This window comes from Onychomys torridus, chromosome 9 (genome assembly GCF_903995425.1).
Source record: "Onychomys torridus chromosome 9, mOncTor1.1, whole genome shotgun sequence".
NCBI classification, from domain to species: Eukaryota; Metazoa; Chordata; class Mammalia; order Rodentia; family Cricetidae; genus Onychomys; species Onychomys torridus.
In genome coordinates, this window is record NC_050451.1 from 8,029,476 (window position 1) to 8,045,786 (window position 16,311).

The 16,311-nt window shown below is 52.6% G+C and overlaps 1 protein-coding gene across 11 annotated transcripts in view; it reads right to left on the reverse strand.

Annotated features, from left to right (window-relative positions):
* The window catches only part of Ldb3 (LIM domain binding 3), a 62,259-nt gene that overhangs the window by 30,467 nt on the left and 15,481 nt on the right, over positions 1-16,311 (reverse strand). For 2 of the 11 annotated variants that reach the window (XM_036199819.1, XM_036199816.1), the window contains exons 4-8: positions 14,959-14,981; positions 13,680-13,883; positions 11,765-11,779; positions 9,486-9,655; positions 9,065-9,101 (exon numbers count right to left, since the gene is read on the reverse strand). In XM_036199819.1, coding sequence (XP_036055712.1) covers positions 9,065-9,101; positions 9,486-9,655; positions 11,765-11,779; positions 13,680-13,883; positions 14,959-14,981 — 449 coding nt within the window. Of the gene's footprint in view, positions 1-3,350; positions 3,978-9,064; positions 9,102-9,485; positions 9,656-11,764; positions 11,780-13,679; positions 13,884-14,958; positions 14,982-16,311 lie in introns of those variants that run through there. The other 9 variants (XM_036199820.1, XM_036199817.1, XM_036199818.1 and 6 more) reach the window with 7 other exon arrangements.

Consider the following 16,311-nt stretch of genomic DNA (forward strand, 5'->3'; position numbering starts at 1 on the left):
CAGAAGGGTTAGAGCTGGAGAAGTAGTGAAGTTGTGGTCAGGCTATCCCATAGTGAAGAGCGCATTCAAATGGGCCTGTGTTAGCTATGTCCTGCCCAAGACTGACATGGCTTAGTTGTCAGAGAGGAGGCCTTGGGCAGTGCTGTCCTTGACACTTCTATGAGGCCACTTGCCCATCCTCTGTGAAACACCTTGCTCCTGAAATCCATGCTGATTACGTGGCTATCCCAGAGAAACTGTAGACCTTGAATGCTCCTAAGCTGGCTGTTGGAGGCCTCCTCACAGGGTGGCCAAGTATGGGAAAGCTCAGGATGACATAGACCGTCCTGTCCTTCCCTGGTTCCGTTCCACATTTCCAGTGGACCACTAGAAACTGAAGACCCTGCCCAGGATGGGAGTGATGGAAATGTCTGGGCTATGCAAAGAAGACACTGGCTGGCTGTCCCCTTTTTCCCAGTATGCTACAGCCCAGCATATCTGCAGCTTTCCCTAGCTATAGTTCCAAATGAAGCCTGGATTTCAGGCAATGAAGTTGGAGCTGGATGTAGGCCCCAGCAAAGTTCACCATTGACCACAGAGCTGGGACAAAGGTCACCATCAGGGAAGCATGGGCATGCACATGTGCCTGCTACTCTCAGTTATTACTGAGTGCATCCTCTCTAGGATCACACTCTTTCCCAACACCAAGCAGTCACCAGGGTCTAGAGAGGGAAGAAGAGACATCACAGTACATCCTGAAGGATCTTGTGTTCTTGTTCATGTCAGTTTCTGCATGAGGTTCCACAAGTTTCCAGAAATTCCAAAACCAGGCACCAGCAAACAAGCACTGCAGAGAACTTACTTCAGTCCTAAAGAGAGTGCCCATGAGATCGGCCCGGCCTGGCCTATAGTTCCACAGCTGCTTTCTGACTTGTCATACACTCAGATTCCTTTTTTCATTTTTCAATGAGAAATGTTTGGTGTTGGGGATAGAACTCAGGGCCTTATAGATGTGCTAAGCACACACTCTACCCCCAAACCCATAATTCAGTTTAAACACCCGGTTAAAAAATAAAACCCAAGCAAACTAGACTCAGATCTGCCTAAGGGAGAGTGTGGCCACACTGCACTGTGCAGCTGTGGTCCCTCTTTCGATCTGGGAGGTATCAAGGTGGTGCCATGCCTTCACTCCGTGTGGGGGGGCCCTTGGTGGTGGGAATTGGGGTTCTGTTGACATTGTGGTTGATGACTGTGGTATGTCTGGAACAGAGGGGGCTGATAGTGGAGGTGTCAGATTTGGGGATTTGTGGTCACTGGACTCAGGTTGGAACTGTTGGTAATGGTGGTACTATGATTGGTCCTGGGGGTGTGGAAGGGGATGTGCCATGATTAGGATGTTCATGCTGCCTGAGTTAGCTATGACAGTGAAGTATAACAATTTCTGTTGATTGGATGATGAGAGAATACCACTCAGGTGTTGGTCAGGAAATTGTTTATGCTGCCGTCCACCTAGTGATAATTCTATCTTTCATTTTGGTGACTATAGCTCAGGGGAGATCAGCTATGCCACTTTGTAACGTGGCCAGGGCACCCACTGCACCCTGGTCATTGTGAATGTTGCCTATCAGCTGCAGTGGGAATAGTGCCCTGCAAACTTTGCCCATTCCATGTTGCTCTCAAAATATATTCCAAATCCCACAGCCTGGAACTGTACAGCTGGATCCCAGCTCTTTTTGACCCTCTCTGCAGCCATTCATCCTGGTCAAAGTGATTATTCTGGGATCTTCCATCTCGTTCTTTGACTCACCATGTCTGTGCCCTCAGATTAGATGGATAGCCGGCCCTATCTAAACATACCCCATCCCTCAAGACCAAGAACACTAACCTCTTCTTCCAGGAAGCCTTATCCTCCAGTTAGAGGGCTCCTCCCTCTGGGGTCCACAGTATCAACCGTGTATTGTGGTTACAGTTAAACTGTCCCTTTCTGAGTCTGTTAGCATTTGTGGTTGCCAGGAGCCTCGCTCATAGATGTAGGGTGCTAAGTGAGGGAAACTCTATTTACTCTGAGGGCTTTAAGTAGGCCTTTGGCCTGGAGCCGTACAAGGTGCTGCTCACAGTGGCCCAGAGGAGCTGAGAGGCGCCAGACTGCTAGAAAGCAAACATTTTAGTGCTTTAACTAATGGGCTCCAAGAGAGTACTAACAGTCTCAGGATTGGTGACAAGAGGTTTAGGGTCCAACAACTGAGAGTGATCTCCTCAGGTCCTTTCCCATCCATAGGATACCCACTGTCTGGGACCACTACTACCTCTGTGTCTAGCCACCTCCTACCCTACAACCTACTCTGGGGCCTTGCAAGTCATCAGTCCAAATACGGGTGAGTTCCAGCTTGCCTAGATGAAGGTAGACGTCTCTTGCCCTCCCCGGGTGTATCCCCCAGCCAGGATGATGATTGTTTGGACTTGCCCTGGCCCTGGCTTCAGGCTGTTAGAAGAAGGAAGGGTGGGAGGCAAAGGAGGAACAGGCTGGTAGAGAGATTAGGGAGAGCAACTCAGGGGTGGGCAGGAGTGAGCAGCTTCCCTGGCTGACCATTACAGGTGAGCTCACCAGAAAGAAAGAGTTTTCAGACAGCAGGGGTGGGAGCAGGGTTCCAGCCATCCAGCCTCAGAGGAGGTAGGGCATCCTGAGAGTTGGTCCTCTGTACCTCCTTCACTTTCCAAATGCCATTGTCCTTATGTCCTCAGCCTATGAGTCCATGGAGCTAGGAACCAGGGTGCTTATAAGGCAGGTGGGTGGAGTGTTGGCTTTGAAACAGTAACACTGCCAGTGGGGGCTAGAACTTTTTCAGTCAGGCTGCTCTGATCAGCTTGGCTAAGTGCTCCAGAGTAGCACCAGGCCACAGGTGGGGCAAAGAGCAGGAGCCAGTGTAGTGGAGGCCGTCCCCCACACTCCTGTCACCGACCCCCACCTCCATCTCCCGAGCTTTCCTGTAAACAGTCCCATTGTCTAGGTGTGCCTGTTGGGGTACTTCTCAGACCACCCAGACAGTGCTGGGCATGAGAAAAGATGGCCTGGGTGAAAGGCTTTTAGCACATTTCCTAACGGTGAGGGAAGATGGCGCCACCTGTCAGTCATACTGAGTGTGGAAGGAGAAGCCACAGTCCTGGGGTAGCGCATCCACATTGCCCAGGGAGAGGCAGGCTATCCAGTGTGGATCCCTCATCCTGGGATCCTTCGCCTGGGGTATAGGGAAGCAGGATGAGCAGAGCTGCACTGGGCCTCCCCTGCTGGAAACTGGCCTCTCTGTCCTAGACACTGTCCTTGAAGGCCCTCCCAAGGCGGGGTGCAGGGCACACACACAGGCACAGCATGATTGGGGCTTGGTTCGTTCATTTCAAATCCTCTTTATTTCAAAACAAGCATGCTTATATGTACACAAGAAAGAACTATGAAGCCAGCACACAAGTACAGAGAAGAGGGTGCCCACCCGGGACCCTGATCTGCAGGCAACGTGTTCCAGGTGAGTATATAGGCCAGGTGCTGAGTGGGTGGGCACATGGGCAGTGGCCACTATATTTTCATTGTTTGGCTGTGTTAGGCCAGCAAACCCTGTCATGTCCTCTCTGGACTAAAGCTAAGGGTTTGCATAGGGTGTTCAGAGTCTCTGCTTGTGGGAGCTGGGGTGGGTTTGGGAGAGGTAAGAAGGAGGGGCTGAGTCATGGCACTGGCCCCCAGCTGTCAACTCTGGGATAGGCAGAGAGCAGAAGTACTACCGTTGGCTACCAGAGGTGCCCCTCACAGTCGTTCATTATCAAGCATCACCATGGGGCTCACATGCCAGATCTGTGTGGGAGAGGGTTGGGGGTCCAGCCTGCCATGGGTCAGGGGAATCCAGGCAGCCTTTTAGCTTTTAACATTAAGGATTTGGGCTGAAAGGCCATGGTGCCAGTTGCGCAATTTGGCAAAACGTGGGCTGTTACGTTCCGTTTCAAACCTTTCCCTGTGGCACAGAGACAGAGACAAGAGAGAGAGAGACAGAGACAGAGAGACAGAGAGAGAAAGAAAGGGAGAAAGAGAGGGGTTAGGGGACATGTCCACCATTTCCCTGCCTGAAGCTGGGATAGCGGGAGGGTGGGGATGGACGGTGCCATCCTTAGGGAACTTACTCTCCAGAAGGCAGGCTTGGGTCGAATAGTGCAAGACTAGAATTCTGGGACAAAATGGAGGGACTGAAGTCCCTGCCTTGCTTGGAGGGAGGATAGGGGCCTGGTTAGTGGGCCAAAGGGCAGAATGGGCAAAGGGAGGCGGGCTCCCTGGCCCATGTGTCTAGGGCTGGGCAGAGCTGCTTTGGCTGTGGGCTCTTGGAACTGAACCAACCAGGCAGGCAGGCCCAGAACAGTCTCTGTCCTCTAGCTGGGCACCAAGAAGAAGGGACATTTAACTTTTATGATGAGGACTGTGGGTAGACCTGTCACCTCCCTGTATGCCTGGCACTCCTCACCTTCACCATCTCCACAGAGAAGCCTTCACATGCAACCCTGGGCTCCTGCAGGCCCAGGCCTGAGAACAGCCCAGGCCTACCCCAGTTCACAAGCACACACACATACTCATTGCCTCAGAAACAAAGGGGCTGGACTTGATACTTCCTGTCAGTGGGGCCTCTGGGAGGCCCAACCCACAGCTGCCCAGGTGAAGGTGCAGTGCAGGCACCCAGTGGCAAGAACGTAGAAAGGGAAGAGACAGGGAGCAGGGAAAGGCCAGCCAGTGATGCTGGGATGCTAACCCTCCCGACAGAAGGGCCTCGAACACCTCCATAGCAGAGTGCAGTAGCAGGGACCACATCTAACCACAAACATAACGCACTCAACCTGAACCGAGACACAGTTTTTAAAAAGTAGTGCTGGCATTGTCGTCCAGAGGTAGAACTGTGAACAGTTAACTAAGTAAAAACAAAAATCAAAATCTAACTGCTGTAACTACATCACGGGATACTACTTAACAGTAAAAAGGAACAAATGAGCCACAGGCTGAATAACCTTGATCCAAAATGCGTGGGGCGCAACTGTTTTGGATTTCAGATGGTTTTGGGATATTTGTACATATACAATGAGATATCTTGGGGACCCAACATAAAATTCATTTATAGTGTATATACACTTTCTACAACTCAAATGTAATATTTTTATGAGACCTGTGTTTTGCTCCTCCCATGGCTCCAGTCTTGGAGATTGAACTGGGGTTCTTGTGCATGTAGGCAAGCCCCCTGCCACTGAGCTACACCCCAGCCTGGCATCTGTGTCTACTGTTTCTGTTTTTCTTTTTGAGACAAGGTCTTACTATGTAGCTGATCTGGAACTCTCTATTTACACCAGGCTGGCCTCAAACTCACAGATCTGCTTGGCTCTGCTTCCCAAGTGCTAGGATTAAAAGCACGCACCACCACTGCCTGGCCTAGAATCTGTGTTTTTACATGAGGTCAAAGCTAAAAATTTCTACCTTTGGTGTTCATGGTACTCAGAAAAGTTTTGGGTTTGGGGCACTTTGGATTTTGGAATCTCTCTCTCTCTCTCTCTCTCTCACTCTCTCTCTCTCTCTCTCTCTCTCTGTGTGTGTGTGTGCGTGTGTGTGTGTGTGTGTGTGTGTGTGTGTGTGTGTGAATTTGTACTGGTTCATTCAACAACTTAGATGAAGTCCAAAGGAACTCTGCTGAGGAAAAAGCGAACCCTAAATGGTTGTATGCTATACCAGTCATTGCTGGTCGCTGGTACGGGGTGGGCCGGGTGCATATGTGCGGCTGCATGGAGACATGTGACATAGTCTTAGGTGTGAGACAGTCTGTGTTTGTGGTTGAAGTGATGTCATCATTATCAGTGTGACGTTGTGCTATGATGTAAGACTTTGCCAGTGGAAATGGAAGTGGGGGAAAGGCACAAGGAGTCTCTCCGCTCGTTCTCTCCTCCTCTCTTTCTCTCTCTCTCTTTCTTTTGTTGTTTCCTTTTCGTTTTTGGTTTTGGTTTTTGGTTTGGACAGGTTTCCTCTGTGTAATCCTGGCTGTCCTGGAATTCAGTCTGTAGACCAGGCTGGTGTTGAACTCAGTGATCCACCAGCCTCTGCCTCCTGAGTGCTGGGATTCAAGGCATGTGCCACCACTGCCCAGGATCTCTGTCATTTCTTACAACTGCAAGTAAATTGGCAATTGCCTCAGAATGAAAAGTCCAATTTAAAAACGAGCTGCCAGTGTGCATGAACCAGAGAGACTGACATGGGGCACAGCTGGTCTTACAGTTAAACAAGGTCATGGTCCTTGCATCCCAACATCACTGTGTTCACCGAGGTCCACTTTCCCATCTGCACGACCTGGCAAGCCCTCACTCCAGTCCTTGAATCCAGCACATTGGAACTCTGTAAGATTGTTGCACAAAGGTGGGGGCTGCTAGTTGCTAACATAGTTGTAATACTCTGGTGTGACCCAACCTTTGCATTATACCAAGAGTCTCAGAGATGTCCACATGAGTAATCCAAAGCCACACAGAAGTTCAACAGCAAAACCACCATCTAAGTGCGGCGCCTTTTCCCCTGCCACACACCTGCCCCTCAAAGGACCAGGGTGAACGGATGAAAGAAGTACAGGCGAAGGCCTTGTGGCAAGGCCCACACAGCCGTGCATGCACTCACAGTCGTCTCTTAGAGACTTTGGAGGTGCAAAATGAGACAGGTCCAGTTGCCGGTGAATTTCCAGTTTAAACAAAGCCCACCGAGGCTCAACGACAGTTTGACACCGGTGCTCAATGACAAAGTGAAGGACATTTCTAGAACCTCTATGAATCTCGAGAACCTACTCTGTTTGGTACTGTGGGGAAATTCCTGGCTGCCAAAGCGAAGACAAGAAGAGGAAGGCACAGAGAACGAGGGAGAGCAAAAGACAGCAAGGAGGCCTCCTGGGCCTGCTCAGACTGCGGTGCCTGGACGTCCCAGTGTCTCCAGCTGTGGCTTTCAGACTTGCCAGCACGCCAGAACACTAGGGGCCAATGTGGGAGGAGAAATGAGCAGGGTGGTAGCTGTCATGAGCCCACAGGATGGATCAGCAGGTCCCGGGGCTCAGCCTCCAACTCTGGAGTCAGGGTGTGACTGACCACCGAGAAGCGGGTCCCCTGAGCAGTCCCACACATGAGGGACAAACATGCTTTCTTCTGCTCACAAGGCCACTTGAGTGAGTGAGCCTAAGCCCCCAGTGGATGCAGACTTTACTTGGCACTTTAACGGAAGGAGGGCATACACAGCCTCTGCCCAGAGCCCTGGGCTGCTGGGATTTGGGGACATGGAAGACTCTGTCCATGAGGACAACTCTCAACAAATTAAAGTCAGGAAAAGAGACAGAATCAAGAGGCTTGCACCCTCTGGTCCTGGGGGCGTGGGAAGTCTGCTGGAACCTCAGAGTCTCCAACTGAAGGACCTGGAATCCTGGGAGGGATGGCCAGGGCTAAGGCAAGAAGCAGGCTGAAGCAGCCCTCTCCTTGGGACCTCTTGTTGGATTTTCTTCTGTGGAGACTCTATGGCAGTGCCTGCTAATGTTCCAGGGGAACAGGAAACAGATCAGCACTCCTCCTACTGGGAACCTTTTCCTTATAAGCATGAACAGCTCACAGCAGGGCATAAGCTTAGCGTGACTAGTATGCATATTGGACAGAAGAAGAGCATAAAGTGACCAGAAGAGGTGACGGAGGCCATGAAGGAAGGATGCTGTGTCTTGTAGAGGGGAGAAAAGGACCTCCAGTTGACTTTGTGATGGAAAGAACTTGGGGTGTAAGCTGTTGACTGTGTCAGGGAGGTGACATAAAGGCCCCTCTACTGAGTCTTGGGGAAAGTCTGCATTATCCCCAGGGACATCTGTGTGGGTGGCTTCAATGAAGAGGGTGGGGAAAACACAGAAAGAGCATGGAGGGGCCGCAGAGCACAGGAGGAACGGAGAGCTGAGAGCTCAGCCACACAAGAGACAGCTGGTGCTCCACATTGGAGCTAAACACAGCAGCATCGTCCTTGGGGCTGTTCGATGCACAAAGGAGCTAAGAGGTTAAACACATTTCCGGGACTACATGCCAGCCTTCACAGGGCTGGGAGGAGCACATTCCCAGCCAGAAAGTGGGAGCAGCTTGGGTTGGCAAAACACAAGTTCAACAATCAAATGCACATGGAGTCCCAGCTGGCCCCAGAACCCTACTCTTCTCGAGTTCTGTGGCCACCATGTGTGGTTAGCGAGTACAGAAAGCTTGGCTCAGGGTAGAACATGCCTTTGAGTCCCAGACCCTCCCAGAGAGGCTATCACAGGACTCCCTGGCCCCAGACAGACTGTCCAAAAAGAACATGCAGATGACATACTCACTACCAGAAGTAGACAGATAATCACACAGGCCCCATGCCTCACCATGGAAGGCCCTGACAGGTTCCAGTGGGTTTTAAAACAGCCATGCCCCACTCATGCCCAGGGCTACAGCTCCTAACAGGGCACAGGCAGTAGGCAAGTGGTGGTGGTCCCAGACTTGCCACTGACCAGGAGACCATGCCCTGAGATGCCTAGCCCTATACAAGCCCTCCTGGTGCCAAGGGCTTGTATTTCCCTGCAGCAGCTGTTACACTTGGAGCAATTTCTAGAACTGGTGCCTCATTGTATGCATGGGCCGGTGAATCCAGGGGTCAGGTATTCATGCCTAGCCTGGCCCTCTGTGTGCCTGCTCACAGTGCCAAGCCTTCAGACTCACAAGGGGACAAGCCCAAAGATGAGGGTGCAGGCGAGGCATTGGCTCACTGCCCTCACAGGGAGAGATGCCCTCGTTCTCCAAAGCCCAGTGAAGGCCAAAGCAGCCCTGCCCCTGCCCAGGAAGGGAGCCAGGGGAGCCTAGATTCTTCACTCTTGAATCTACCTCACTGGGAAAGCCACCCAAGCCCGCATCTGCTGAAACCCTTTAAGGGCTGAGCTTTTGGAATACATAAACATGAAAGGTTCTTTCCATGAGTCATGTGGCCTGGGGGCTCCCCGGGGAGGGATGAGGTTAGAAGGCAAGGCCGTGGAACCCAAGTCTAGGCACCTACCTTGATCTTCGCAGAGCTTCTTCATCAGGGTCTTGCACTGTGGGAGAAAGAAGTTGGTCAGGAGGATTCACACTGAACATAGGAAGAAAGTCCACTAGAGCTCTGAGGACAGCTAAGTCCCTAGGAATCAGCCAGCCTGCGGGTCCTCTTCTCCCAGTTATGAGCCATCCCCTTGTGGGAAACTGTACGGCAAGGCTTCTGCTCACGTTTGGAGTTAGCCGTTAACATGGAAGGCCCGCCTGGGGACTCAGAGGCTCTCTCCAGCCGCCGACTCTTACCAATGTTAGTTAACGGTCAAAGGCAGGTGGCTTGACTCCTCTGCTTCTATAGGCTTTACAACTGTGCAGGAGCCGGCCCCTCTGCCCCCCCCCCCTCTCCCCGCCCCACCCCCATTCCCACTGACGTCAACGCTTCCACTCACTATATTCTGTCCCTGTCATCTGGGCCAGGATGCGGAAGGAGCGGGACTGCAGGTTGGAGGAGCGGCGGGCCCACTCATCAGCCTCGTCTTCCGGCTTGCTTTGGTTTTTGATCACGGCCTGGTACACCGGAGAGGCGCTGTCCACCGCCAAGTCTTTCACAGGGAGGCTCCTGGAGGGCAGGAAGGGGTGTGGGTGGAGGCCAGGCTGGAACTCAGACCCCCCCCCACCACCTTGTTCTCCCACTGCATTCGGCCCTCCCCACATCTGTACACACTGTTTTCACCCACTATTACCAGAAGAGCTGAGAAGCCTGGGGTTCCGGCTCTCAGGAGCTCAGAGGTCAGGGAAGGCCCAGTGGGACAGTGGCTCTTCTTGCTCATGAGGTTTCTATCCTTTCCTCCTGGCCCCACCCCAGTGCTAATCCTGGCCTGAACAAGTTCCCACCCCACAGGCCAGAGGAGTCCCTTTAGGGCAGGAGAAGGTAGTTCCCCTTGAAGTGATTTTAGCTTTCCTGAGCCAGCTCTGCAGGGGGCAAGAGTGAGAACAGCCTGCCTGAGGGACCTGCTCAGGACCCATCCCATGGCCTCCTCACACCCACAGATCCAGACAGGGAGCTGCCGCAAGATGCCTGGGGCTTCTGGCTCAGCTGCAGAAGACAGCCTGGCTACCAAGTATGAGGAGAAACAAGGCAGGAAATTTTGCTCAGCACTGGCATGATCTGCATGGACACTGGGGGGTTATAGCTGCAGGTGGAGGAGGGGTTTAGGAATGAGGTTGCAGGCATAGTCTTTTGAGGGGAATCTGGTCCCTGAGCTCCCAGGGTCTGACGTATAATAGGTGCTCAAAATTCTTAGCTGAATGAATTTTTCAACTGTAGATCAAAGCCAGCAGGGATCCCAGGGCCTCTCAGGTGCTGCAATGTCCAGCTGCCTGGAGTGGATTTGTGATGCCCAGAAACCTCTCAGATGTTGGAGGTGCTCAGGCCAGACCTATGGCAGTAACAGCCTGCCAGCTAGCCCTTTCTGCTAACAGATGTTGAAACTGAGGTCCAGAGAGGTCAGCTGACTAGTACCAGGCTATAGTAGACAGGGGCGCCACTGAACTATGACTTGGGTGGCCCAGGCCCAGCCCAATGTCCTTTTTGTTCCCTTCTGTTATCATTAGTTTTTACTTCACCTTTGTTTTTGTTTTTTTTTATTATTATTTATTTGGAAGCAGAGTCTTGCTACGTAGCCATCCTTGCCCCATTCCTCTGAGTACCGAGATTATGTACCACCGCTCCTGGTTTGTCCTGTGTCCTTCTGACAGGTGTTTTATGGTCAGGAAGCTCAAAGGCCACGTCTGCCTACCAGGGACTACACGACTCAGATGCTCTGACCACATGGAGACACAGCACAGCGGAGGCATGCCCTAGCTCGCACGCACCCTCCTGCCTGGCTCCATCTGCCCCAGTGGCGACTGGCTAGCTGAGACAGGATCCCCCAGTACACACATCTCTGACTTTCTCTTCGAGGAGCTGGGTAGATTTGGCCTAGTTTCCCAGGATTGGGCCCTTAGGCTCGGCTCAGGGTGAGTTATGAGAGCGCACAGAGTAAAAGGATGGAGGGCAGCAGCCCTGCTCCCACTTCCCGAAGGCTTTCTCTAGCCTAGAGAGCCAGGGACTGTCAGATTGTGATGGAGATCGGTTGTGGGCCACCCAGATTCCTCTGCGGTCCATCCAAGGAAGAGGCTTACAGCTGCGTGAGAACTGAAGGGAAGACTGGGTTCTTGTTCTTCACGCAGAAAGCCGTTTCTCATACAGCCCTTCATCCTAAGGGCTCCTGAGGTCTTTGGGCACAACCAGATCTCTGGTTCTTGTGGGCTTTGGGCTTTCTAAAAGAACAACCTTTGATTTTGTAACGTCCTGGCACTGAATAATAGCCCAGTATGCATTCTGACCCCCAAGTGTGCCGTGTCCCAGGGAAGCGAGGAAAGGCTGGGAAAACCTCACCAAAGCATGGCAAGGAGAAGGCAGGAATGGAGCCTCAGGCTGGGATGGGCGCACTGTGAGTGCCACCACTAGATTTCCATAGCCACATCGACATGGGTGGACTTCAAAAGACAAGCATCTGCCTGTGGAGGCTGCAGAGGATGTCGTGTGGCTGCGAGGTGGGTGTGAGGAAAAAGGTGGCCAGAGCACACGGGCTGACCACTTGTCCTCAGACGCATCCCACCAAACCCACACACCATCCTGCAACAACTAGACAGATGACCAGACAGACACTGCGGGTCTACTTACGCCAGCGGCGACGCCCTGCCAAGCAGAAGGAACCCCAGCCGCGAGTGCGCATCCATCATGGGATAGCAGAGGGGCAGCGCACGCAAGAGAGCGGGGTTAGGACCAGAAATGAGTTAGGGGAGTGGGACGGGTGAAGGAAGAAGAGAGAGAAAAAGAAAACTGTCAGTGAGGAAAGAACCGTGGAAATTGACAGCAGAAACGGAACACATTATGGTCAGGAGGATTCCTCACTGCACCATGGCAGCCGCAGCTCAGCGCGCTTGAGCTAAAAGGAAGGAAAGGTTGATCCTTTCCAGGCACACTAGCAAAACCGGAGGCAGGGAAGGGAAGGGAAGAGGTGAGAGACAGCTAGGTTAATCGACAGAGCACCATAGTCTCCGAACCACAGGTGCCCCATAACAAAATCAAATAATACAAGTTTTCCCAGTATGCAGAAAGTGAAGTGTGATGAGCAGTTCATCCATCATTTCCCATTTGACTTTCCCTTGGTGACTCCTACCTACTACTTTTCAGGGCACACCAAGGACCATGTGACAAATGGTAACAGGAAATCCCATTGGCTCTTGGGCTTAGTCAGGCAGATTTGTTTTTCTGTGTGCACATGAGCTAATGGCTGTTTTTAAAAGTTGCATGGTCATTTTTTTTTTCTTTGAATGAGTGATTTAAGTAAATCTACACAGTCCAGATGTCTGCAAAGGGCAGCCTGCAATCATGAACTCTGCCGGTTTCGGACTAGTGGCTGCAAAATGGACAACCTCCGCCCCCTGGTGGTCGATGGGAAGCAGTACCTCTCTGAGACGAGGTCAGACTCCAGAAATGGAGCTCAGGACATGCAGCCGGGTGCATTATCCTCTGGCCTCTGCATGTATAACAAATGGCCACAAGTGCTTGCCCTTGTCCTGGAGGAACTGCCTGGGACATTTCTGTGTCCCTCTTACAGTATCAGCTTTTATAGTTTCAGAAAAAAAGTTTAATATCCTCTTAGACTTTTTCTCCTGAGTTGCTGGGAATCTCTGATCCAGGGATAATAAATACATTGCCTTTGCCTAGAGGTAAGCTCTGCACTGTGACATTCCCCAACAGGAACAAGTAATGGCCTTCCTCCTTCATCCCCCCCACCCCCGTGTGTGTGTGTGTGTGTGTGTGTGTGTGTGTGTGTGTGTGTGTAAGAAAACAGATGAGAGAGACTGATCAAAACAAGTAACAATAGAGAGGAAGACTGAGAAAAGAGACAGACAGAGAGAGGAGAAGAGAGTACACAGAGAAAGAGAGAGACAAAGACAAGACAGAAATGAGGGAGGAGAAGACAGAAGAGAGAATGGCCCTGTTAACGGGCATCCTCTGAGTTTCTACCAGCTCTGTCCCTAGTCCGCCCTCAAGTTCCCCAGCCAAGCGAGTAGACCAATCCCAGGAACCATGGACATTTCAAACCCCATTGCTCTGAAGCCAGGCTTCCTGGGCAAAGAGGAGGAGAGAGGTGCCCATCATGAGGTTGACTACCAATGGCACCCGAGGCCTCTTCCAGTACCAAACCCACCAAAGGCTGGACTGACGCTCATTGCTAGAAGAACAGGACCATTTCCTCCACTCCCCCAGTATGGCTTTAGTTACAAGAGGCCCGGGGAGCCCCCGGTGCTCCTTTAAAAGCACCTCAGAAGTCTCCAACCAGCCCCTCTCATGAAGCCTGGGACATGCAGGGTCTCACAACCCCTTTGAGGAAACACAGCGTTCTGCGTTTTGCCACTTCTACAGCTGAACTCTGAAGAGAGAGGGCAACACATTCTGAAAGTCCCTGGTGAAGGCTGGTCCACCTCCTCCACAGGCCTGAACCTGGGAGGTGCTAGGTGAGAGAAGAAAGCTGGTCCTGCTATTGCTTGATAGCCTCCGTAGGCATGTGATGTTGGTAGGCGCTTACCCACTGAAGTCACTGCCCTGGGCCTGGGCCTGCCCAGCGATGGCATCCATGATGGCATCCTGCGAGTACATGCTGATGGGGGTGTTGTACTGTGCGTGGATGATGGTAGCCTTGCCGCCCAAACCCTTCACCTCAATGGGCTTGTGGGTGGACAGGGCTGAGTCCTTCAGGACGCTGGGGTTGAAGCGTTCCTGGTAGTCGGCGCTGAGGAGGGCGGGCAGGAAAAGGTGGGGGAGGGTTGGAGGAGGGAAGGGAGGAGAGAGGGCAAGAGGTGATGGTTACATGGGAAGTCAAGGCCAGGGGGGCTGGTGAGAAAGTGGAGAGAGATCTCCCAAAGCTGAGGTCTTGGGCCCAAGTAAGTTACCCAAGTTCCCCCACTGTGGGCTGTCTGAGTGTGGCCAGGAAAATTCTTGGCATCTCCCAAGACCCCGTGCAGAAGATCTTTCATGTCCACCTGAATCAACTCTCCCAGCTCCCCTTCAGGCTTCACTTCAGCCTGAACTCCCTCTTAGGGTCAGCAGGGGCACCAGACATGGTGCCCACACTCCCATCGCACACCTCAGCATGGAGAAGCAGACACAGGAGGGTTCAGGGGAGTGGGACTTGGGAAGAGGACAGAAGCTGGGCCATGTGACAGAAGAGGCAGCAGCCCAAGCAGATTCTAGAACGTTCCAAAGGCGAAAAGCGGTCACACTGGGCACACTCGGAGATGCTGAGGTTCTGAGCAGAGTTCCTCCATGAAGGGGCTTATCCTGCCAGTCATTCCTCTGTAGCCTGGGACTCTTCTTCCAGATCCTTCTGTGTGTGAGCTTATTCCTCGGAGGATGGCTCAGGCTGCCCAGGCCCCCCTTGTCCAGAGCTTGCCAGCCTCTACCTATCCAGGTTCTTCCCTTCAGCAGGTAGGTGCATGCCCAAGCAGAGATAAAATCGCATGTAGTCCTTCTCAGGGGTCCCACTGGGACAGAAGAATCTTCAGACCCACACAGGCCAGGGACAGTGCAGCACCCCCCACACACCTGAATTAATCTGCAAGCTGCTGGAGTGGGAAACTGGGAGGGAAATTAAGACCATCACACAGATACCCGTCCCTTGTGATGGCTTCCCTCCAGACTCTAGCAAACACCGGTGCAGGCTCATCCAGGGCACAATGCACCCCCACTCACACATGCACATATGCACACATGCCGACAGGCACACACCCATCCACACCCAACAGATGGCAGGTGCATGCTGGAACGGCACACGGGGACACACACACATGCTGTCCTTGGATACTAACTTGGCTGGAGAATTGGCTACCACCTAGAAGGAGAGGAAAAAGCAAAGAAGACAGAGAAGTCAGAGAGGCTTCTACCGGGGAAGTGTGAATGCAGGGACCGTCTTCAGACTGGCTGTGAAGGAGGCCGCACTGGCAAAACCTCAGTCTGCAAGAAGTAAGAATCAAGGGAGGCAAGAGCGCAAGACCAGGAATCAGGGGCTCTAGAACCATTGGTTTGGGTGGGAAGTGCCAGGACTCTCTATGTGGTGGGCCCCGGCACTCCCAGCACTTTGCCAGGGGGAAGAGACTTCATGCCTGTCTCAAGAACTACTGTAGCGGTCCATGGATCACATATGTATACCCTGGCTGTAGACCCTGGAGAGAAAGCTGCGGTAGAGACCTGATTATCGTGGCTGCTTCAAGAAGGACTGAGGCCCCAAGTTCCTTATGTGATTCCCCAACTGGGAAAAGCCACAGCATAGCCCTGTTCCTGGGGACAGCTTATGCATTCATGCCCCAAGGAGGCATTGCAGTGCTGTTCTGTGTGCGGCAGGATTCTCCACGGACCCTGGGCCCTACTCTCTCTCCCAAAGGACAGGCCGACAGCCATGGTCACTCCTCCCGGAGCAGGGAGTAGGGAGTTGATACAGTCCCCAGTGACCGTTCCAAAGGCTGTGTGGGCCATCAGTGAGGCAGGAGGAGACCCAGGAGGAGTGCGTGTCCAAGGCTTGCTTAGGAAAGCCCCCAGCAGGGCCCCCTGGCATATCTCACTCTGATAGGACAATGGGCCTCTTGGAATACGAATTTCTTTGGGCAAGCATTATCTGTATGATGCTTCTTTAAATGTAGAATGCCTGTGGTGGCAGGCCCCGGGGCCCTGTCTAACACTCCAGATGAGAGAGCATGGAGGCAAGAGGACGTTGTCTTCAAATAGCCTGCTTTCCTAGATCTGTCCACTACGAACTCTGGAAGAGAGAACCTTAGCCCCAGTTAGGCTGGACAACCAGGGTGCTAGGAAGCCAAGAACGTCCAACCCCAGAGAGCCTGTGGTGTATCTGTTCAGGCCCAGGTCCCCCACTGTCTCAGAGCTGATAAAATTCCTCCTGTCGTCCCATGCTGAAAATAGCCACAAGAAGATCTATATTAGGAAAAGGCCAGCTTGGCGTTGCCATTTCTTCTCCATGTTTGGCTAGTGCTGACAGCTGTAGAGTCGGCTCTGGCGATGACCGCCAGCCCAGTGTCCCCTGCAGAGGGCAGTGTTGACCTGACTGGGGGGTGGGGGCTGCCTCTGCACAGTGCAGCAGCCAACTCCTCTGACATTAACGTCCCCTTAAGTTCCTGCTCCATCCCAAGGCTTGGATGCCTGCAGCACAC